This window comes from Arvicanthis niloticus, chromosome 4 (genome assembly GCF_011762505.2).
Source record: "Arvicanthis niloticus isolate mArvNil1 chromosome 4, mArvNil1.pat.X, whole genome shotgun sequence".
In the NCBI taxonomy this organism is placed as follows: Eukaryota; Metazoa; Chordata; class Mammalia; order Rodentia; family Muridae; genus Arvicanthis; species Arvicanthis niloticus.
In genome coordinates this window covers 81,852,844-81,876,948 of record NC_047661.1, presented here as the reverse complement: position 1 = coordinate 81,876,948, position 24,105 = coordinate 81,852,844, and the positions used below count along the sequence as shown (strand labels likewise).

The window sequence follows — 24,105 nt, the reverse complement described above, 5'->3', positions numbered from 1 at the left end:
TTTACAATGTAAAATAATATTAAAGAATAACTTCACTTTAAAAACTTAATTGAAATATTTTTAAGAAAAATTACAGATCTTAATTATTCACCTTAAACCAAACATAACTTTAAAACCAACACTCAGATTAGAGAACTTTACTGGCTTTTCAGAAAAGCTCCAGTCATTAGTCCTTCTTCTAAGATCAGTTATTGATCTCTATTCCTCATGTAGTGTGGGGAAAAAAAGGCTTGGGGATCCCAGGGTTCCTCCCGCCATGCTGTGGGTAGTTGGCTGGGAACGCTCTGGGTTCCTCCAGCTGGAAGTTGGGCCTGGCTGTTCATTAACTAAAAGCCTTTCCCTGGCTCCTCACGGTTCCTCATAGCGGCGCAGCCCCAACACACGAGGAAGCCCTTGGGTTTCCAAGACTGGTTTATTCACATGGCAGATTGTGGATGGATCTGGATGCATACCCCCCCAAACCCAGGATCGACCTGAGTTAAAAGGGGAGGGGAGAAGGGGGTAGGGGCTGGGGAGGAATGTTTAATCAGCTCCACCATTGTCCTTCAGGTACCTCATTAGTATGTACATCTCTCTAGGGCCTGTTCGTGCCCTCCACCTGTGTACATGACTGAAGGGTGGAGGTGGAATGGAGATTAGACCTCCTGTTAGGCCCAACAATGTAGCACATATTCTTTTTATCTGTATTTCCTTTATTGAATGTTATGTTTATGAGTTTATCCATGTTGTAGCTTAAAAGTTATATATCATTTTTACTAGTATATAACATTCTAGTGTGTGATTGTGTTACAGTTTTTTTTTTTTTTTTGATCAGTTGTGCTAATCAATACTTCGATAGTTTTCAGGTTAGACTTTTATGAAAAGTATTGTTATAAAAATCATAGTACCTGACATATACATTTTAGTTAAATATGTACAAAGGAATGAAATTGCTAGATTGTGAAGATATATTTATTTTAGTATATACTGCCACTCATTTTTTGTGATTAAAGAATTTACATTGATTTAATTGGTAAATTAATTTACCAAAAAACTACCCAAATTATGAGTGTCAGTATATACTAAAATTTCTACACTCTAGCAATTATATCTAGAGTCAATGAATGTCCTAATGGCTCTATATTCTTAGCTTTTCATTTTAGTCATTCTAGTGGGCATGGTTACCTTTTATTTTTAAAAGTGAACTAATTGCAATTGTGTATTTTTAGAAACATGCTATAAGGTAATACATAAAAGTTGTGTGCAACTTTTATCCAGGTTTTTCTATAACATGACACATTTGTTAAAACCAAAAAGCTTACATTAATATATTACTTCCTAACTAAATTTGAGCTTTTATATGAATTTTACAGTTTTTCTTTTTTATTTAAAGATAAATTAATATACCAGTTACATTAAATTGTCTTATCTCTTTATGCTTTGTCTTGTTTTTTTAAAAACTGTTTTATACTGTAGCCAAGACTAATCTGACACTTGATATGTTACCTGTGCTTTGCTTAAATTCCTGAATGCTGGAATTATAGATATGAGCCATCATGCCTGGCTTCTTGATTTTAAATTTTTATTTTAATTTTTAGGGAAGGCATTTATAGCTACAGTTTTTCCTCCAAGAATTGATTTTACTATATCCCATAGATTTTCATATACTGTAGTTTCATTTTTATACATCTCAAAGTGTTTTCTAGCTTCCTTGTAACTGTTTTTAAATTTTTGTTTTAGTTTGTTTAAGACAAAGTTTCTCTGTGTAGTACTGGCTGTCTTCGTATGCTTTTCTCTAGATGAGGTGAGGCTCAAATTCAGATTTGCCTGCCTCTGCTTCCTATGTGCTGGTATTGAAGGTATATGACACCACACCTGGCTTAAATAATGAGCTGAGATATTTATGATATAAGATATTTATGAATTGCTATATTTACATATTTATTAATTTCCCTAATCTTCATTTGATTGCATTATAGAATCTTTTAAACCTCGTGTTTCCTTAGCTTCTGTGTAGTTGTTTTTACTAATTAGTAAAAGTGAGTTTTTGAAATCACTATTGTTTTTCTGGTTATGGATTCATGTGTTTTGAAGGTCTGCTTACAACATTTTGATAGATTAAACTCTTAAAAGTACCATTGTTTATCTTAAGTTTTGCTGAATAAGGGTGTAGCTACTTTGAAATTATTTTCCTTAGTACAATACATAATTTTCTACCTAATATTGTTAATCTCTGCCATTAGACCTAAAATTGGTCTTTTGTGAAGTTGGTCTACATCTTTTTCACATAATTTATTCTATTACTCATTGTCCTTTAGAGTGATTATTGACATGGAATTAATTACTGAGATGGTAGAATGTACTTCCATCATTTTGTTTCTTATGCCAAGTCTTACATCTATTTTTTCTTGCATTTCTCTCTTCTTTTAGGTTAAGTAGATTCTTTTTAGAGTGATGGTTTAATTTTGGGTTTTTACTGTTTTAAGAGTCATTGCTTGGTTGTGCTTTGACAATTATAACACCTTAAATTAAAATGATTTAATTCGAACTAGTGATTTCAACAGTATTAAAAACATTTGCTTTAATATACTTTTATTTCATTTTAGACTGAAGGGTCTCACTTCATACAAATATTTCTTGTATGAGGTCTATGAGTGACAAGTTCTTTATCTGGAAATTATATATTTATTATTCTATATTATATATTAAGTTCTCTTTTGTGAAGGATACTGTTACTGGTGTTTGGGGTCTAGGCTAGGTGTTTCCAGGTTCTTGGCCGCTTATCTAAAGAATTTAAAATAAGGTCTCACATACATTTTGAAAACAGGCAGGAGGATCTCCATGAGGTCATCCTAAGCTTATATAAAGACTCTGTCTTAAAATAACAAAGTCTATTCCTGCTACATACCACAAATATTATGGCTCACTTTATCTGAGACATATACCAGTTCCATATGGAATCTTGAGTGATTCCAAATTCATAGAGATATAGTATAACTATCACTCTACAGAATTCTGCACTAGGGTTTCTCCTCTGAAATTACATCCTGTGTGCTTCACCAAGGATAGTGGAGGACTCTACAAAAATGCAGATTCTGAACCTTAGCTTCATCCTCTTCACAACTTTATTCAGACCGTCCCCCTTTAATCCAAACTATTCATGACATTAACTTGTGTTTTGCCTCCCACCACATAGATAAGACAGGGCTTGTAAAGGTTTTCACTAAGGCTCAGGAATAAACAAAAGGGAAACTACACACATAACTAAATGTTTTAGCTTATCTCTTTCTTTTACAGTCTATTATAAAGATGCTTTTCTTCATAGATTTTGAAGGCCAGATTTCTGACTAGGGGATCTGGGTGTAGGTAATAGTGGACAACGGAAAGTGTTTTCATTTTGTTCTTACCTAGGAAGCCAGCAGGTATATAATAGAAATTTAAATATTTATTGTTTTAATGTTTATACAGCAGTATCAGAGTCCTCTTTAATAGGATATAAATGATTATTTTTGTTAAAAAAGTAAGAGAATAATAAAAATCAATGAATTCACCTTTCAGATATAAAAAAGTTCTGATTGTTAGTATGTTCAAGAATCTCTAAAACAACGTTCTACATAAGTCTTTCATGAAAATCTTTTTTTCTGTGGTGGCTAAGCTCATTGTTTGAAGAAGGATGCATGTGCATATGTGCAGTCAAAGGAACTAGGCTGCCAAGTGCACTACTACAAGATGGGACATGTGCATAACTCCAAATCAAATGAGAGTCCCAGCTAAAAATCTCTCCTATGCTTGCTTGTCTGCCTCAATACTTTAGGTGAACATAGTTCTTATTTTAATCATTTTGAAAATGTCAGCCCCTGTTCTTTAGGATTCCAACGACTGGCTAGTTGGTTATTTATTAACATTTATTTATTTGTATGCTTTTAAAAATCTTTTATTGATAGTGATTAACTAGATGTCAACAATGATGGGGACAAGGGTAAATTAAAACATCACAAAGCTCCCTAGATGGCTGTAAGACTTTTATTAATTTCCAGAATACTGAGTAATAAATTCTGATAATTTTTACCAATGTATTTAATGTTGTTATAGAGGAGTGCGTTTTTAGAGCTCTCTAATGTGGTAATTTTGCTTATATTCTCTTAAAATTAAGCGTATTTTCTCATTTAGAAGTGAGTTTTATGGGAATAGCAATGTTTATTAAATATTTGGTTCTCAATTATGATTAGAAAAATAAAACTTCTTGTAAAGAGTGTTGATTGCTGAAGCTGGGATAGAAATTTGTCTTCCTTTCTCTGCTGTTCTTTGTACTCTGTCAAAGGAAAGGCTAAACTCCAATATTCTAAACATTTCGAAGAAAGAAAATATTATATCAAAATCATCTGCATTAACTATCTGTCCAAAATGTTTGCTTGTTATATTTGCCAATAATGGAAGTTTATTGCTAGTTTCAAATTGCCTTTGAAGGGAATGAACTAGAACTGTCAATGTTGTCCAGGTTGACCTCAAACTCAACATCTTTCTTCAGCCCCCTGAAGGGATTATAGGTATATTCTACTACCTTAAGCACTCATGTATGTTTTTTTCCTTTTCTCTTTACATAGGAATATACAGTGAAGACACCAACTAAAAAGAGCATGTATCAGAGAGAAAACAAGTATATACCTACTGGAGGAAGTAATAAAAAGAGAAAAACAGTCTTTGAATTTGATGTTAATTCAGATAGTTCAGAAACTACTGATCTCTTGGTAAAAATATTATGAAAAACTAGCATTTTTAATTTATGTCATTATTTGTGTTATTTCTTAATATAAATGTGTAACATATATACATAGTATCTACCATTGTGATAATAAAATACAACAAACTGTCACAAGACAGAATTATATGTTTTCATGCCATTTGACAGAAATTAAGGTTCAAACAATTTCCCTCTAAATTTTAGAAAACATGACACTTAAACCATACAATATCATATACTTGGCATATGAGATGACTAATTGTTGTGATTTCCAGAAAAATATTATGAAAGATGTTTTACTACATTTAAAAACATAAAAATGGGATTAATACTTTTAACATTGTTACAGCCAAATATGTTATTAAGAGTCTCATATTTTTGGGTATATGTTGCTTTATTTTACACTAATACTGATTGGCATTTATATCATAGTACTGACAACCGTACATTCTGTCACTCCTAAGAAGTAATGTAGTAAGGATAGCATGTTTAAGGAAGCAACTATTTTCATAAGAATGTTTACTTTTAAGAATGGCTAGAGATAGCCTGGACTTTGGAGGTAAACATTCCAGTGTTGAAATTCTGTTGTATTTCTACCAGAGTAATCTTGAACAATTTCTTAGCTACTGTGATATTCAAAATGTCTTTAAATTATTTCATTTTCATTTTTTAAAAGGAGAGTTGTATGGCTTAAGGTTATAGCTCAGTGATAGTATTTGTATTGGTGCCTAAGCTTTAATTCCTAGCACTGCAAAACTGTGAAGGTAAAACAAAATTATTGTGTGTGACCCTGGGAACATGGTAAAGTGGGATATACCAGGAATCTCTCGCATAGGCGACACTTATGCTGGCAAAAATAAAATGAACTGTTTAGGAACTCTGGAATTTTATTTCAGTTTCTATATTTTCCAATGAAAATATTAGTTGGCAATTGCTTTTGGGTCAAGTGCAGCCTTAAGTGGTAGTGACTAATGGTATACCCCAGTCAACCTACAGACCTGTGGCAGACAGCCACACTTGTATTTCTGGTATAGTTTTCTAGAATTGTATGCACAATAAGTATTTTGTCTCCAAATCTCAGGATGTAAATGTTACAGGTTCTATTTTCCTTAACGTTTTTGCTACCCCCTTTCTTTTACTTAATTTACCTCTCATTCTCCTCATAGGTGATATGTTGACAAAATTTTAATAACATAATACTGAAAAACTATAACATTGTATTTTTGTGTTTTTCTTCAAGAGCCTGGTTTCAGAGGAAGATATATCAAACAGGCTTTACAATAATAATCCACCAGATTCTCATCTATTAGTCAAAACTCCCAAACAGGTAGCTGTTAAATTTTACTTCAGAAATCAAAATTTAAAAGCTGATTTCATTTCCTAAATATATTAAGATCTTGTTTTATTTTATTTTGTATTTAGACTCCTTTATCTCTATCAACTCCTGCATCTTTTATGAAGTTTGGAAGTCTGAAAAAAATGAGAGAAGACCGTTGGGCAACAATTGCTAAATTTGATAGGAAAAGAAGACTAAAGGAAGCAGAAAAGTTATTTATTTAATTTCAGAAACCCAATGTTGGTTACAGAGACTAAAAACATTAAATAGTTAACTTTATTATTTCCCAGAGAGCAAGACTTTACCAAGGAATTCAGACTTTAAAATTAATTACATTAATAACTTGTGTTTATGTTGTTATATTTTTGGCCTAAATATAAAATAACTATATTTTATCTGAATTTTTTTATTGTATTCAGATACTTACATTTTGTTGCTTTTTACTTGCAATGGATATTGAAGTTTGAAGTTTTTTTTAACTTGAGCTTTTGACCATTAGAAATGCATTATTGAGATTTATAATTTGTTCCTTACTATTAAAATATTTTGGATGCAAATATTCCTCAATGATTTTTGTGAGGGTCTCTGAATAGCTAATCATAATTTTGAGAGGTGAGAGTGATAAATTATATTAAATAATGTTCTTCAGAGATAAAATGAAATTGTTGGGGAGATCATTGGCAATTTTCCCAGTAGTTTTGGTGATTGGAAGAATTTAAGAAGAGAATGGGGGAGAAGAAATGGAGGCAGCTTTTGCTATTAAATGTAAAAAGTTCAAGAAGTCATACTTTGAAGGAAGAAGTTAAATGGGGTAATTACTAGAGAGGAAGTGAGTTAGCAGAAGCAAACTATTTTATAGAATGTTTTACAATAGTCAAGAGAGGTGGAATTTACTGTGTAAAACATTAAATAAAGTATAAAACATTAGGAAGAATAGCCATTTCTCAATAGTAGCAGGTAAAAGGAAGTAATATATATCACAAGGTGATTGTAAATGAATGGAAGTTGATAGGATTTTTGTTTGATAGCTTAAGTTTTCTTTTTCTTTTTTTTTGAAATTAATTTTTATTGGATATTTTATTTACCTTTCAGATGTTATCCCCTTTTCCCATTTCCCCCCAACCCAGAAACCCCCTATCCCATCCCCCCCTCCTGCTTCTATGAGGATGTACCCCCACTCACCCACTGATTCCCACCTCCCCACCCTCAAATTCCCCCAAACTAGGGCATCCAGCCTTCATGGGACCAAGAACCTACTCTCCCACTTACACCCCACAAGGCCATCCTCTCCTGGACCCTGGTTGGAGTCATGGGTCCCTCCCTGTGTGCTCCCAGGCTGGTGGTTTAGACCCTGAGGAGCTCTGGTTGGTTGGTGTTGTTGCTCTCCCCATGGGGCCCTCAGACCCCTTCAGCTCCTTCAGTCTTCTCTCTAACTCCTCCATTGGGAACCCTGTGATCAGTTCAATGGTTGGCTGTGAATTAATGATTGTCCTGGTTAGTGGGTTGTTTTTTTTTTTTTTTTTTTAACTTGTCAAAAGGTAGAAGCATTTCAGAAAAGGAACTTCAACTGAAAGTGCTAGAGTGCTGCCCATCAGTTTGTTTGTAGACAAGTCTATAGGACATTTTCTTTTTATTCTTTCTTTTTTTGTTGGAAATTTTATTTATTTACATTTCAGATGTTATCCCCTTTCCCCATTCCACCCTACCCCAGAAACCCCCTATCCCATCCCCCCTCCTCTTGCTTTTATGAGGGTGTGCCCCCACCCATCCACCCACTCTTGCCTTCCCATCCTTGAATTCTGCCACACTGGGGCATTCAGCTTTCACAGGAGCAAGGACTCCTCTCCTATGAATTTGCTATAAGGCCATCCTCTACTACATATATAGCTGGAGCCATGAGTCCCTCCATGTGTGTTCCCAGTCTGGCAGTTTAGACCCTGGGAGCTCTGGTTGGTTGGTATTGTTGCTCTCCCTATGGGGCCACAAGCCCTTTCAGCATCTTCAGTCTTCTAACTCCTCCATTGGGGACCCCATGATCAGTTCAATGATTAGCTTCGAGCATCTACCTCTGTATATATCAGGATCTGGCAGAGTCTCTTAGGAGACAGCTATATCAGGCTCCTGTCAGCATGCAACTTCCTGGCACCCACAACACCATCTGCATTTGGTGGCTGCACATGGGATGGATCACCAGGAGGGGCAGTCTCCAGACGACCCCTTCTTCAGTCTCTGCTCCACACTTTGTCTTCCTTATTTGCTCCCTTGAATATTTTGTTACTCCTCCTGAGAAGGACCAAAGCATCCATACTTTGGTCTTCCTTCTTCTTCAGCTTCATGTGGTCTGTGAATTGTATCTTGGGTATTGTGAGCTTCTTTTTGGCTAATATCCACTTATCAGTGAGTGCATACTATGTGTGTTCTTTTGTAATTGGGTTACCTCACTCAGGATGATATTTTCTAGGTCCATTCATTTGCCTAAGAATTTCATGAAGTCATTGTTTTTAATAGCTGAATAGTACTCCATTGTATAAATGTACCACATTTTCTGTATCCATTCCTCTGTTGAGGGATATCTGGGTTCTTTCTAGCTTCTGGCTATTATAAATAAGTCTGCTATGAACATAGTGGAGCATGTGTCCTTGTTATATGTTGGAGCATCTTTTGGGTATATGTCTAGGAGTGGTATAGCTGGGTCCTCAGGTAGAACTATGTTCAATTTTTTGAGGAACTGCCAGACTGGTTTCCAGAGTGGTTTTACAAGCTTGCAATCTCACCAGCAGTGGAAGAGTGTTCCTCTTTCTCTACATCTTTGGCAACATGTGCTGTCACCTGAGATTTTGATCATAGCCATTCTGACTGGTGTGAGGTGGAATCTCAGGGTTGTTTTGATTTGCATTTCCTTAAGGATGTTGAACATTTCTTTAAGTGCTTTCCAGCCATTCAAGATTTCCTCAGTTGAGAATTTTGTTGAGCTCTGTACCCATTTTTAATAGGGTTATTTTGGTTGGTAAAGGGTTGAATATAGGGTTAGTAAAGATCTTTTCCCAATCTGTGAATTGCTGTTTCATCCTATTGACAATGTCTATACTCCTTCATGTTAAAAAAGTATTGGAATGATCAGTAATTCAAGGTCCATACCTAAATATAATAAAAGCAACATACAGCAAACCAATAGCCAACATCAAATTAAATGTAAAGACATTTGAAGCAATCCCACTAAAATCAGGGACAAGGCAAGGCTGCCCACTCTTCTCTATTCAATATAGTACTCGAAGTTCTAGCCAGAGCAATTAGGCAACAAAAGGAGGTCAAAGGGATACAAATTGGAAAGGAGAAAGTCAAGATACCACTATTTGCAGATGATATGATAGTATACATAAGTGACTCCCCTCCCCCGCAATACATGAGAGAACTCCTATAGCTGATGAACAACTCAACAAAGTGGCTGGATATAAAATTAAATCAGTAGCCTTCCTCTACTCAAAGGATAAACAGGCTGAGAAAGTAATTAGGGATATGACACCCTTCACAATAGTCACAAATAGTATAAAATACCTCGGTGTGAATCTAACCAAGCAAATGAAAGATCTGTATGACAAGAACTTCAAGTCTCTGAAGAAAGAAATTGAAGAAGACCTCAGAAGATGGAAAGATCTCCCATGCTCATGGATTGGCAGGATTAACATAGTAAAAATGACCATTTTACTAAAAGCATTCTACAGATTCAAAGCAATCCCTATCAAAATTCCAACTCAATTCTTCACAGAGATAGAGCAATTCTCAAATTTATCTGGAATAGCATAAAACCCAGGAGAGCAAAAACTATTCTCAACAATAAAAGAACTTCTGGAGAGTCACCATCCCTGACTTCAATCTATACTACAGAGCAATAGTGATAAAAAACTGCGTGGTATTGGTATAGAGACAGGCAGGAAGATCAGGAACAGAATTGAAAATCCAGAAATGAACCCACACACCTATGGACACTTGATCTTAGACAAAGAAGCCAAAACCATCCAGTGGACAAAAGACAGCATTTTCAACAAATGGTGCTGGTTCAATTGGCTATCTGTATGTAGAAGAATGCAAATTGATCCATTCTTGTATCCTTGTACAAAGCTCAAGTCCCAGTGGATCAAGGACCTCCACATAAAACCAGATATGATGAAATATGGGAAAGAACCTTGAACACATTGGCACAGGGGAAAATTTCCTGAGCAGAACTCCAATGGCTCATGTTCTAAGATCAACAATTGACAAATGGGACCTCATAAAATTGAAAAGCTTCTGTAAGGTAAAGTACCACATTTTCTTTATCAATTCTTCAATTGATGGACATCTAGGTTGTTTCCAGTTTCTGGCTATTATGAATAAAGCTGCTATGAACATAGCTGAGCAAGTATCTTTGTGAGGTGTTGGAGCATTTTTGGGTATATGTCCAGGAGTGGTATAGCTGAGTCTTGAGATAGAACTATTCCTAGTTTTCTGGGAAAATGGCAATTTTATTTCCAAAGCAGTTGTACAAGTTTGCTCTCCCACCAGCAATGGAGGAGTGTTCCCCTTGTTCCATATCCTTGCCAGCATATGCTATCTCTTGGGTTTTTTATCTTAGCCACTCTGATAGGTATAAGATGGAACCTCATAGTTGTTTTGATTTCCATGAATACTAAGGACTTTGAATATTTTTAAAAGTGCTTCTTGGCCATTCGAGATTCTTCTGTTGAGAATTCTCTGTTTAGTTCTGTACCCCATTTTTAATTCGGTTATTTGGGTTGTTTGTGTCTTAACTTCTTGAGTTCTTTGTAGTGTGTCAGATACCGGGTTGATGAAGAGCCTTTCCCAATCTGTGGGCTGCTGATTTGTTCTATTGAGTGTCCTTTGTCTTACAAAAGCTTTGCAGTTTCATGAGGTTCCATTTATCATTGTTGATCATAAAGCCTGAGCCATTGGTGTTCTGTTCAGGAACTGGTCTCCTGTACAATGATATTTCTCACTTTTCCTTCTGCGAGATTTAGTGTATCTGGTTTTATGCTGAGGTCCTTGATACACTTGGACTTTAGTTTTGTTCAGGATGATAAGTATGGATCATTTTAATTCTTCTACATGTAGACATCTAGTTAGTTCTTCACCATTTGTTGAAGATGCTTTCATTTTTTCCATTGTATGGCTTTGGCTTCTTTATAAAAAAAATCAAGTGTCTATAGGTGTGTGAGTTTATTTCTGGGTCTTTGATTTGATTCCATCAATGTTTTTGTTTCTGTACAAATACCATGCAGTTTTTATCACTACTGCTCTGTAGAACAGCTTGAGGTCAGGGGTGGTGATTCCCCTAGAAATTCTTTTATTCCAGATTGTTTTGGCTATCCTAGTTTTGTTTTTCCACATGAAGTTGAGAATTATTTTTTCAAGGTCTATAAAAAATTGTGTTGGAATTTTGATGAGGATTGCATTGAATCTGTAGATTGCTTTTGGTAAGATGGTCATTTTCACTATGTTAATCCTACCTATCCATGATCGTGGGAGATCTTTTCATCTTCTGATATATTTGTTCTTCAATTTCTTTCTTCAGGGACTTGAAGTTCTTGTTACACCAAGATATTTTATATCATTTGTGGCTATTGCAAAGGGTGCAATTTCTTTCTCTGCCCATTTATTGTTTATATAAAGGAGGGCTTCTGATGTCTTTGAGATAATTTTGTATGTAGCCACTTTACTGAAGGTGTTTTTATCAGCTGTAGGAGTTCTCTGGTAGAAGTTTTGGGATTGCTTATGCTATCATATCATCTGCAAATAGTGATACCTTAACTTATTCCTTTCCAATTTGTATCCCCTTTATATCCTTTAGTTTTCTTATTGCTCTGGCTAGAACTTCAAAACTATTGAATAGCTAGGGAGAGAATGGGTAGCCTTGTTTGTCCCTGATTTTAGTGGGATTGCTTCAAGTTTCTCTCTATTTAGTTTGATGTTGGCTAGTGGCTTGCTGTATATTGCTTTGATTATGTTTAGGTATGTGTCCTGTATCCCTGATTTCTCTAATACCATTAACATGAAGGGATGTTGGATTTTATCAAAGGCTTCTTCAACATCTAATTAGATAATTGTGATTTTTCTTTTACTTTATTTATATGGTGAATTATGTTGATGGATTTTTTACTATATTGAACCATCCCTACATCCTTGGGCTGAAGCCTACTTGATCTTGATGGATGATGTCTTTGATGTGTTCCTGGATTCAGTTTGTGGGTATTTTATTGAGTGGTTTTGCATTGATGTTTATAAGATAAATCAGTCTGAAGTTCTCTTTGTTGATTGTTTGTGTGGTTTAGCTATAAGGGCGACTGTGGTCTCAGAGAATGTATTTGGCAGTGTTCCTTCTGTTTTTATTTTGTGGAGTGGTTTGAGGAGTATTGGAGTTAGCTCTTTGAAAGTCTGGTAGAATTTAGCACTTAAACCATGTGGTCCTAAGCTTTTTTTTTTTTTTTTGGTCAGACAATTTTAATAACTGCTTCTATTTCTTGAGGGGTTGTGGGGCTGTTTCACCTGATCTTCATTTAAGTTTGGTAAGTGGTATCTGTCTAGAAAATCAATCATTTCATTGAGATTTTCCAGTTTTGTTGAGTACAGGTTTTTGAAGTAAGACCTAATGATTCTTTGTGTCAGTTTTTATGTCTCCCTTTTTATTATTGATTTTGTTTATTTGCATGCTGTCTCTCTGTCTCTTAGTTAGTTTGGCTAAGGATTTGTCTATCTTGTTGATTTTCTCAAAGAATAAGCTCTTGGTTTTGTAGATTCTTTTGCTTTGTTTCTAACTGATTGATTTCAGCCCTGATTTTGATTATTTTCTGCCTTCTACTCCCCTTTGGTGTGCTTGCTACATTTTTTTCTAGAGCTTTCAGGTATACTTTTAAATTGCTGTTTGAGAATTCTCTAATTTCTTTATGGAGATGTACTGTTCTCTTAGCACCTCTTTCATTGTGTCCTATAAATTTGGGTATATTGTGCCTTTCATTTTCATTGAATTCTAGAAAGTCTTTAATTTCTTTATTTGTTCCATGACCCAGAGATCATTGAGAAGAGAGTTGTTCAGTTTCCTTGAGTGTGTAGGCTATTTTGTGTTTCTGTTGTTGTTGAAGTCCAGCTTTAATCCATGGTGATCTGATAAGATACAAGGCATTATTTTAATTTTCTCTTATCTGTTGAGACTTGCTTTGTGACCAACTATATGGTGAATTTTGGAGAAGGATCCAGGAGATGCTGAGAAAAAGGTATATTCCTTTGTGTTTGGGTGAAACATTATATAGATGTCTGTTAGGTGCATTTGTTTGTTAATGCCTATTAGTTTCATTGTTTTTCTGTTTAGTTTTTGTCTGAATGTCCTGTCAATTGGTGAGAGTGGGGTGTTGAAGTCACCCACTATTAATGTGTGGGGTTCAATGTGTGATTTAAGCTTTAGCAGTGTTTCTTTTATAAATGTAGGTGCCCTTGTGTTTGGGGCATAGATGTTCAGAATTGAGATATCATTGTGGTAAATGTTTCCTTTGAGTATGAAGTGTTTTTCCTTGTCTATTTTGATTAATTTTGGTTAAAAATCTATGTTATTAGATTTTAGGATGGCTACTCCAGCTTGAGTCCATTAGCTTGGAAAACTTTTTTTCCCAGCCTCTTACTTATATAGCAGGGGATGGGGAAGGTCGTGGACCAGCGCATGTATGTTCTTTGGTTGAGGGGTCTGGTTAGTTAATACTCTTGTTCTTATGGGGCTGCAACCCCCTTCAGCTCCTTCAGTCATTCCTATATCTCTTTCACAGCTTAGTCCAATGGTTGGCTGTAAGTATCTGCATCTGTCTCAGTCAGTTTCTTGTAGAGCTTCTCAGAGGATAGCCATTCCAGGCTCCTGTCTGCAAGCAAAACATGGCATCACCAATATTACTGGGGTTTGGTACCTGCACACGGAATGGATCCCAAGTTCGAGCTGTTTCTGGATGGCCTTTCCTTCAGTTTCTGCTCTGTTTTTGTCCCTGTATTTTCTTTAGACAGGAACAATTCTGGGTCAAAAAATTTGAGATGAATGGGTGGCCCCATCCTTCAACAGGGAGCCATGTCTATGAATTAGAGATGGTCTCTTTAGGATCCATCTCCCCACTGTTGGGAATTTTGGCTAAGGTTATCCCTATTGGATCCTGGAAGCTTCTCACATCCCTGGTGGCTGGGACTTTCTAGAAGATCCCCCTGTCCCCCACCTCACTTTGCTACACATTTCTATTCATTCTCCTAGCCCTCTGGGCTTCTCTCCTGTCTCCCCCCATACCTGATCCCGCCCTTCTCTTTATTCTCTCCCCATTCCCTCTCCCACCCAGGTCCCTCCCTCTTATTTTAAGTGATATTGAAGCATCTACACTTGGGCCTTCCTTCTTGTTAAGCTTTATATGGTCTTTGAGTTGTATCATGAGAATTCTGAACTTTTTGGCTAATATCCACTTATCATTGACTATATACCATGTATGTCCTTTGGGGGTTACCTCACTCAGGATGATATTGTCTAGTTCCATCCATTTGCCTGCAAAATTCATGATGTCTTTGTTTTTAATAGATAAGTAGTAGTCCACTGTGTAAATGAACCACATTTTTTGTATTCATTCTTTGGTTGAAGGACATCTGGGTTGTTTCCAGCTTCTGGTTATTTCAAATAACCAGAACATAGTATGTGAACATAGTAGAGCATGTGTCTTTCTAATATGGTATAACATCTTTTAGGTATATGCCCAGGGTCTTCAGGTAGAACTATTTCCAATTTTCTGAGGAACTGACAGATTGATTTCCAGAGTGGTTGTACCAGCTTGCAATCCCACTAGCAATGGAGAAGTGTTCCTCTTTCTCCACATCCTCACCAGCATCTGCTGTCACCTGAGGTTTTGATCTTAGTCATTCTGATTGATGTAAAGTTGTTACATGGTTGTTTTGATTTGCATTTTCCTGATGACTAAGGATGTTGAACATTTCTTTAAGTGCTTCTTGGCCATTCAAGATTTCTCTGTTGATAATTCCTTAGCTCCATAGCCCATTTTAAAATTGGGTTATTTGTTTTTCTGGAGTCTAACTTCTTGAGTTCTTTGTATATTTTGGATATTAGCCCTCTATTGGATGTAAGATTAGTGAAATAAAGATCTTTCCCCAATCTGTAGATTGTCATTTTGTCTTATTGACAGTATATTTTGCCTTACAGAAGCTTTTCGGTTTTGTGAGGTCCCATTTGTCAATTTCTGATCTTAGAACTTGAGCCATTGGTGATCTGTTCAGGAAAAATTTCCCCATGCCAAGGCCATTTCCCACTTTCTTTTCTTTTAGATTCAGTGTATCTGGTGTTATGTGAAAGTTTTTTTTTTTCAATGAAGGAGATAAATTTATTCAATCCAAAATGCTCAGAGGTTGTATTGCTAAAGAACTGGTGATCTCTTTGCTTTTTAAAGACAGACCTTAACAACTTTCCCTGTAGAGGCAGACCTTTTCCAAGTTCTGCTGAATAATTATGAAAGAGATTCTTTATTCTCTAGACTTTTAATCATCCTTAGGGGAATTGTCAGATGTACTTTGTGAACTGTATGCTCTTGTTCAGAGACCAGATTAAATTCTAGGAGTTTAATAAATACAAATCCATTCTTGTGGTCAAATGTAAATTTGTAAACTGGTTTCTATGTAGTCAAAACTTAACCTACATTGTGCACCTAGAATTGGACTGATTGTTGTCTGTAAAATTTCTCACAAATTGTACTGTATTTTAAATATACTGGCAATGATTTGACTGGAATTAGAGTCCCTTCCTGTTTACCAGGTTGATAAAGTCAATCTATACCAGATTTTCAATCTCATGTCTTACCATGGTTTGCTTCCCTAAAAGGTCCTCCTGCTCAGAAGTTGGATCCCCAAGTGACCTAGAATATCTTCAATAGAAAACAATACCAGGTTTAGGAAAGAAGTAGGGTGAAAAATACCTCAGATATGTGGAAGTTTTTGATCCAGTGGGACTTGAGATTTGTACAAGGTGATAAATATGGATCTATTTGCATTCTTCTACATGCTGGCATCCAGTTAGACCAGCACTATTCGTTGAAAATGCTTTCTTTTTTTCCACTATATGGTTTTGGCTTCTTTGTCAAAGATCAAGTGTCCATAGGTGTGTGGGTTTATTTCTGGGTCTTCAGTTCTATTCTATTGATCAACCTGATTTTATCTGTATCAATAACATGCAGTTTTAAATCACTATTGCTCTGTAGTATAGCTTGAGGTCAGGGATGGTGATTCCCCCAGAAGTTCTTTTATTGTTGAGAATTGTTTTTGCTATTCTGTGTTTTTAATTTTTCCATATGAAGATGAGAATTGCTCTTTCCATGTCTGTGAAGAATTGAGCAACAGCTATCTAGTAGTTAACCCACTCTGATAATAGAATAGCAAGTGACTATAAGAGAGACACTTAAGCACTAATTAGTTTGGAAAATAAAGGGACCCTGATGATGGAGTTCATATTAACCAGGTCTTCCTCTGGGGTTTCTGCACACTGTAAAAGTAGTAGGGTGGGTATCAAAAAAGAGAAAGGAAGAAAAAGAAAGACAAAAGGGAGGGAGAGAGAGAGAGCGCACACACAAACAGCAAAAAGATGTGGACAGTAGGGGACAGTGTTGGCCTGCTACAGAGCTCTTCTGAATGAACTGTAGTAGAAATTAAATAGTGTAGGGGAGGAGGCTGGAGTTACAAGACAAGGGAACCGCAGGGCAGATAAAAGATAGCTGCAGCAGGGAAGAGAGGATGGGTGGAAATGTAAACTAACAAACAAAAAAACATTTTAAATTTGATTATTTAGTTTTGAAAATGTATAAGAACTATAATATTAATGACTTTTAGAAGTTAAGAGCATATTAAAAGATTATTTTAGGAAAGAGCTTCTATTTTTGGCTTGTTGGAAACTCCTTTTGTCTAAGCTACTATAAAAGGATTGACTTCATTTGATTAAGAGTTTAGAATGAATAGAGTTTAGTGGATACATGTTCTTCTAAGAGTCTCTCAGGCACAGAGATTCTTGCAGTATCTTAATACTCAGAGCTATACCATGACTTTTACAAGGCAGCTAGAGAAGTGATTCTCTTATGAAGGGATTCATTTAATTTAGATACTATTAGAAAATCCAAGTATTTTGATAAATATAGTGGCTACTTTGTAAAGAAAGTACATTAACTTTTAATGGAATTAAATCTGATAGTAATATTGAACCCTTGACATGGCTTTGGTGGCAGTATCTGAGTTTTCCCTTGTGGAATCATTGAAGCCCACAGTAGCCTTATATTTACAAGAGCTACTGGTTTTGTCATAAAATTTTATTATATTTATTGGATGTGGTGTGTGTGTGTGTGTGTGTGTGCCACTGCACATGTGTGTGCCACTGCACATGTGTGAAAGCTGATTTTCCTCTCATTGGATGGCAAGTGCCTTTCCTTGATGAGTCATTTTGCTGGTCTAGAATTTATTGTATTTTAGATTACTGATTTTAGTGGATATTATATTAGCTTTGAAGCAAAAATGAGTATCTTAATATTGGTTGTACGCTACAAACTTCAGAAGAGTCACAGACTCCATAAAAGGACTTGCAGCAGGTAAGAATGGAAGGAGAATGCAAAGTTTGATTTCTCTCCTCATATTGGTGATTATGGTGATTTGAGTGAGAAATATCCTCCATCCTCTGGGATATTTGAATGCTTGTATTCCAATTGGCGGCATTGTTTGGGGAGGCTTACGAGGTGCAGTCTCTTTGAGGAGAAGTCTGTGGAGACAGGCTTTGAAGGTTTTAAGACTTGCACCATTTCTAGTTCACTTTATCTGCTTCAAGATGTAAGCTCTCATCTCGTTGCATAGCCATCATGCACTTCCTGGCTATGTTGTATTCTTATCTCCCTTGAACTGCAATCTTCAATAAAGTTTTCCTTCTGTAGGTTGCCTTGGTTTTGATATATTATCACATCAGGAGAAAAGTAACTAATACAAGAACAGAATGTAGGACTTCATACTTGCTAATCAGATAGGCTACCGCTGAGTTACATGTCTATCCTGAAAACAAACAAACAAATTGGATTTAAAGTACTTTTGGTCATGTATAACGTTAAAAGCATAGCTGTCCATGTGGGGATGTTAGATAAATATAGCTTGAATACTCCAGAAGGGTCAGTATTTGGTAAATACTGGCATATAAGTGTCATTTAGAGTCTTGGACTAGGGCTTACAAGGTGGCTCAGAAATTCTTCCAGAGGACCCCAGTTTTGTCCCTGGCATCAACATCAGCAGGCTTACAACTGCCTGTAACTCTGGTTTGAAGGGTTCTGCTGTCCTTTTCTGGTTTGTGAGAACTCTTGTATACATAATATACAACATGTGAACGCACACACATACAGGCACACACACAGACAGAAAGACAGGGAATAAAACACAAAAATCCTAAAAATCAAGTCTTGGACTAGAAGTACACTTTTTAGGTAACATATAATTATAGAATAGAAAGGAGTTAATATAGGAACTTGAAGCAAAAAGATCTGAAAAAGTGTGTGTGGAGGGTTGCCTAAGAAAGAGGGGCTAACAGAGGAGGGGAAGCCTACGTAGAATAGGAAATTATGGAAACCTAGGAATGAAGTGATTCAATAAGGAAGTATTTCCTCTTATTAAACCCTCCTGGGTACCATAAAGACAGAAAGACATCATTGGATTGAGAATTGTCTGAAATAATATAATCTCTGATCTCAAGGACATAGCCAAGTAGAAATATTTTATGTAAAAATAAAAAAATCACTTATAATTAAGTAATTTGTCAGTAGTCATGCCTACAGGCTACAGAGGAGTGGATGATAATTTTACATAACTCATCTAGGCCACTTAGGACATTGACTTTTGGGCAAAAATAGGAGGACTAGAGTTGAACAAGACCAAGAAAGCAAATGTGTAAAGAAATAGCATTATAAGAAAATAGGATGAGATAAAGAATAGTTTGGAGAACTGAACTTCATTTATTTATGTAAGATCACATCAACTGTTGTATTGCAGTTTTGGTTTGGAAAGTGAAATAGTGTTTAAACAAGGAAAACAGTTCTTATTTTTAAGATACCATCTTTTTTTTTTTTTTTTTTTTTTTTTTTTTTTTTGGTTTTTCGAGACAGGGTTTCTCTGTGTAGCCCTGGCTGTCCTGGAACTCACTCTGTAGACCAGGCTGGCCTCGAACTCAGAAATCCACCTGCCTCTGCCTCCCAAGTGCTGGGATTAAAGGCGTGCACCACCACCGCCCGGCTAGATACCATCTTTTGAAATTTAAAAATTTGAAGATTATGAAGTATACAGGCTTCTAATCCTGAGCCATCTTTTCAGCTGATTAAAAAAACTTGTTTTAGGAAGATCACTAAGAATAACAGGCAGGATAAGGCTATTGTAGTTATCAAAACGGTTCAATAAAAGTTGAAGACATTTTAGATTCTTTTGGATTAGGCCTAATGCCTGTCCTATGGCAAATATCCATAACTTCATCACTCTAGCTGGTAATAAAATAACTTCTACTTCATATAAATATAATTTAATGATGTCAAAAGGCAATTTGCTTTGGTTAATACAAAGGTTAGAGATATATTATTCATAATTCAGGCAACCTGAATTCAAATGGTAGTAGTACATTAAGAACATTAGTGACAGATCAGCTGTGGATTACTAACAGAATATGGCAAAGAAGAAGAGTATGGCTTAATAGCATTTTAGTTATGAAATCAGAGTTCCTGAAATAAATAAAAAAGGTCATTTAAATTCAACAGATCTGTATTATAAAAGCAATTAAAGTTAGGAAATAGTTGTAAAACATTACCTTTAACTTATTCAGGTATATCCATAACTTGTATAAATATAAAAATATTACGATATAATCAATCTATAAATAGACATTGAAAATATGTTTTTTGTAAAATATATTTTATAAACATTTTTCATAAATCTTCTAACAAATTAGTAAAATCCATAGAGCAAGTCACCTATCAATTTCTAATTTTTAACTTTTAAAATGTTATTTGCTTCATGCAGATTTTTATGTTGTTCAAAGATGCCTCTGTTTGAGTTATGACTTGGAAAAAGAAAATGAATCACTTTCCCCCAATGACTTTCATAAAATCAATAATATTTAAATGACATGCAGTCTCCATAAGTAGAGTTTCTTGTCACCAAAAATGTTGCTTACATTGCTGAATTCTCCTACTGTTTGCTAAATTAATATCTATTTTATTAATATAATATAATATAATATAATATTAATATAATATTAAGATGTTCTCTGCCCTTGTAATAGTGTCTGAGATTTTTATATATCATCCATTCACTAAAAAACAGTATACTTTGTTGGATTATACTTAGAGGAACTATTATTCAGTTCAGTCTGTAGGTTACATGAATGCATTAATAGTATGGGACTTGTTTAGCTGCCCCTAACTCTGCCTTTCATTTCCAAATAAATTTATTGGAGTGATAGTATGGTAACTATAGAAGATTAAACATTTTATATTTTAATGAGGGGGGTATAAGATCTTGCTTTGTAAACCAGGCAGGCCTCAAATTTATCACAGTTCTGGTCCTCAGTTTGCTTGCCTCTTTCTTTTCTTTCTTTTCTTTTCTTTTCTTTCTTTCTTTCTTTCTTTCTTTCTTTCTTTCTTTCTTTCTTTCTTTCTTGTTGTTAGTGAAGATTTAGACACCTCAGATTTCTAAGTGATGGTGTTACACTCACTTAACTTGACACCTGGATTTTAGTATGCAGTTTGAAGGATGCTTGGTTCAAAGTAACTGTTAACTAATGTTAGCTTTAATTTTTAAAATATATTAATTTAGTTAGTATACAAAATAGTAAGTTTCACTGCAACATTCTCATATATGCATACAATTGTACCTTCCTAAGTATTCATCTGCCTGCTGCCCTTCCTGTTACCTTATTCTTCCTGCTGGTTACCTTCTTCCTCCCAAGTAATCTCTTCTGCTTTCATGTAATATATTTAAACCTAGACTCCACACATGAAATAAAATTTGGTACTTTCTTACCCCAACACACCTCCCCCCCCCTCATTACTTTTATCTTTTTTTTACAATCAAGTAGTTGCCCCCCCCCCCCCCAGTCCTCCTGCCCACAGTTCATTATCCCATTTCTCCTCCCCCCTTGTCTCCAAGAGGATGTTTTCCCATTACCACCACCCCTGCCAGTCCTTCCCTCTCCCTGTGGCTTTTAGTCTCTCAAGAGTTAGGTGCATCTTCTCCCACTGAGGCCAGACCAGGCAGTCCTCTGCTGTATATGTGTTGGATCCCTCAGACCAGCTCCTGTATGCTACCTGGTTGGGTTGGTGCCTCAGTGTCTGAGAGATCTCAGGGGTCTGGGTTAGTTGAGACTGCTGGTCTTCCTATAGGGTCACCCTTCTCCTCAGCTTCTTCTAGCCTTTCCCTAATTCAACCACAGGAGTCCCCAACTTTAGTCTAATGGTTGGGTGTGAGTATCTGCTTCTGTCTCAGCTGCTTGTTGGGCCTTTCAGAGGGCAGTCATGCTAGGCTCCTGTTTGTAAGCACACCACAGTATCATTAATAGTGTCAGGCCTTGGAGTCTCCCCTTGAGATGGATCCCAAGTTGAGCCAGTCATTGGATGGCCTTTCCCTCAGGCTCTTCTCCATTTTTGTACCTGCAGTTCTTTTAGACAGGAACAATTTTGGGTCAGAATTTTTGACTGTGGGATGGCAACCCCATCCTGCACTTGATGCCTTGTCTTTCTACAAGGAGGTGGACTCTACAAGTTCCCGCTTCTCACTGTTGGGCATTTCACCTAAGGCGAATCCTGAGATCCTTTTGAATCCTTTTGAATCCTAAGAGTTTCTTACTTCCCAAGTCTCTGGTACTTTCTAGAGGGTCCCACCACCCACCACCCACCTGCCACCCCCAAAGTTACATATTTCCATTCATTCTGCTGGCCCCTGGGGCTTCTCTCCTGTCCTTTCTCCTCCTGCCCTCAATACCTGGTCATGTTCCCCCTTTCTCCTCCTAACCCCTCTCCTGCAGGTCCCTGTTCCGGAGGGTGTCCCACTACGATTTTTGGTCCGGGCTAAGGGGACAGAGTGCAAGCAGGGAGGGGAGATCACCTCCGATGCTGCCTCTGCTCACGTCTCCTCTATCACCGCCCAGTCACTCCCAGGTGCTGCACCTGTCCCTCTGTGCTGAGCCGGTCTGGTCTGGGCTGGAGAGGTGCCGGCTAGCTGGCGAGGAGGGTCCTGAAGGTGCTTTGGGAGAGCAGATTTCTTCCCAAGTGTTACAGCTCTTGCGACAGAAACTCTCAGACAACGGGATGATTCTCACACACCTTTACTTCTGAATAGGGCCCTTGTATACAGTTTTGGGGTGGGTTAGGGTCTGGCAGCAGATATTGGTTTGGTCTGAGAGCTTGGAGATACCTCATCTACATGTGGGAGAGCCTGAGGCACTATGTGACTGATGGCCATAGACGTCTCTGTGGGAGAATATAGGGCGGTGGGCTGTGAGAGGCAGCTGGGCGCCTGGTCGAGCGCAGGCCTCGAGCCACAGACCCTAATGGGACAGAAGGTGTTCAGCATTGCTCCTGGCTCCTGGCTTCTTTCACTCAGCTTCATCCTTCTACAGCCCCTCCCACAGAGAGGTCTCCATCTGCCCCCAATTGCCCCATGATTGTTTTTTCTCCCTCTCAAGTGGCATTGAAACAACATCACTTGGGCCCTTCAGCTTGTTAACCTTTTTGAGTTCTGTGGACTGTATCCTGGGTATTCTATACTTTTTTTTTTTTTTTTTTTTTTTTTTTTTTTTTGGCTAATATCTGTTGGGAGCAACCTTGCTCATACATTGAAGGCCTAAGTCATCCATACATGCCTACTAACACAAAGTCTTGGACTCTGTGGGAAAACACTAACCCTAGAACAGATTGCTATAGACCTTGTAGATAGGTAGCCTTGGTGGAAAGTACCAGCTTAGATAAGAACAAATGAATCATAGAGTCATAGTGACCTGTTCCACCTTGCTTCTTCACCCAGCCAATACTCTGTTCTGGAAAATATCTGTACTCCCCCTGAGAACACCTATACTCCTGTATCATCCCCCTCCCCACATCCTGCCTCTATGTATATATGTGTGAAAAAATTAAAATTGCGGTTTGATCAGACTATAGACAAGCCATTATTCTTCAAGTACCCTTGTCCTCCAGTTCTCTCTTCCAGGTCTTCTGATCTCAGTTCAATGCCCTGTGGGACTGGGGCATTCTGGTGCCTGAACACGGACTCTGGGGATCGAGGAGGAGAGAATGCCAGCTCGGCAGAGAAGAGTAGGCCTACCTAGTTTTTTTTCAGGAGCATTGAGGGTGACTGCCTGGAGTGCCTGAGGTCACTCCAAATTATGGAGCACTTTTTAGAGTGGCTCCTGGAGGTGCTGTGAGTGAGCAACTTCGCATTTCTTGGGGCACTCAAGAGATGACTCCTGAGGTGCTTGAGAGCACTTTGCATTCAGAATACCATGTGGATACCACGGTCCACCCACCCCCCCACCAGTGAGATAGTCCATGTGTGAAAATCAGAGCTGCCAGACCTTGAGAAAAAGGGATGGGACAGGCATTTTCTAAACAATCACTATTTGTGATGGGACTCAGTGAGTCACTCAGGACATGAGGAACTAGGGTTAAGAAAAAAGGATCTTTGCCAGGCGGTGGTGGCACATGCCTTTAATCCCAGGACTTGGGAGGCAGAGGCAGGCGGATTTCTGAGTTCAAGGCCAGCCTGGTCTACAGAGTGAGTTCCAGGACAGCCAGGGCTACACAGAGAAACCCTGTCTCAAAAATACCAAAAAAAAAAAAAAAAAATCTTTAAAAATTCTTTGTCTTCATTAGTATTGTTTTCCCAAGAGGGGACTATTGATAAAAAAAAAAAAAAAATGCTATACCTCCTAAGGAGGAGATAAAAAGTTAAACTTTGAAAAGATTCTCAGTTCTGCTTTCTCTGT

General features: G+C 37.0%; 1 protein-coding gene across 3 annotated transcripts in view; it reads left to right on the top strand.

The window, feature by feature from the left end:
* The window catches only part of Sycp1 (synaptonemal complex protein 1), a 119,684-nt gene extending 112,975 nt beyond the window's left edge, over positions 1–6,709 (top strand). For 2 of the 3 annotated variants that reach the window (XM_034500314.2, XM_076932104.1), the window contains 3 exons: positions 4,584–4,727; positions 5,961–6,047; positions 6,143–6,611. In XM_034500314.2, the coding sequence (XP_034356205.1) occupies positions 4,584–4,727; positions 5,961–6,047; positions 6,143–6,280 (369 nt within the window). In that variant the 3' untranslated portion in view covers positions 6,281–6,611. Of the gene's footprint in view, positions 1–4,583; positions 4,728–5,960; positions 6,048–6,142 lie in introns of all 3 variants that reach the window. The other variant, XM_076932103.1, reaches the window with a different exon arrangement.
* The last annotated feature ends 17,396 nt before the right edge of the window (positions 6,710–24,105 follow it).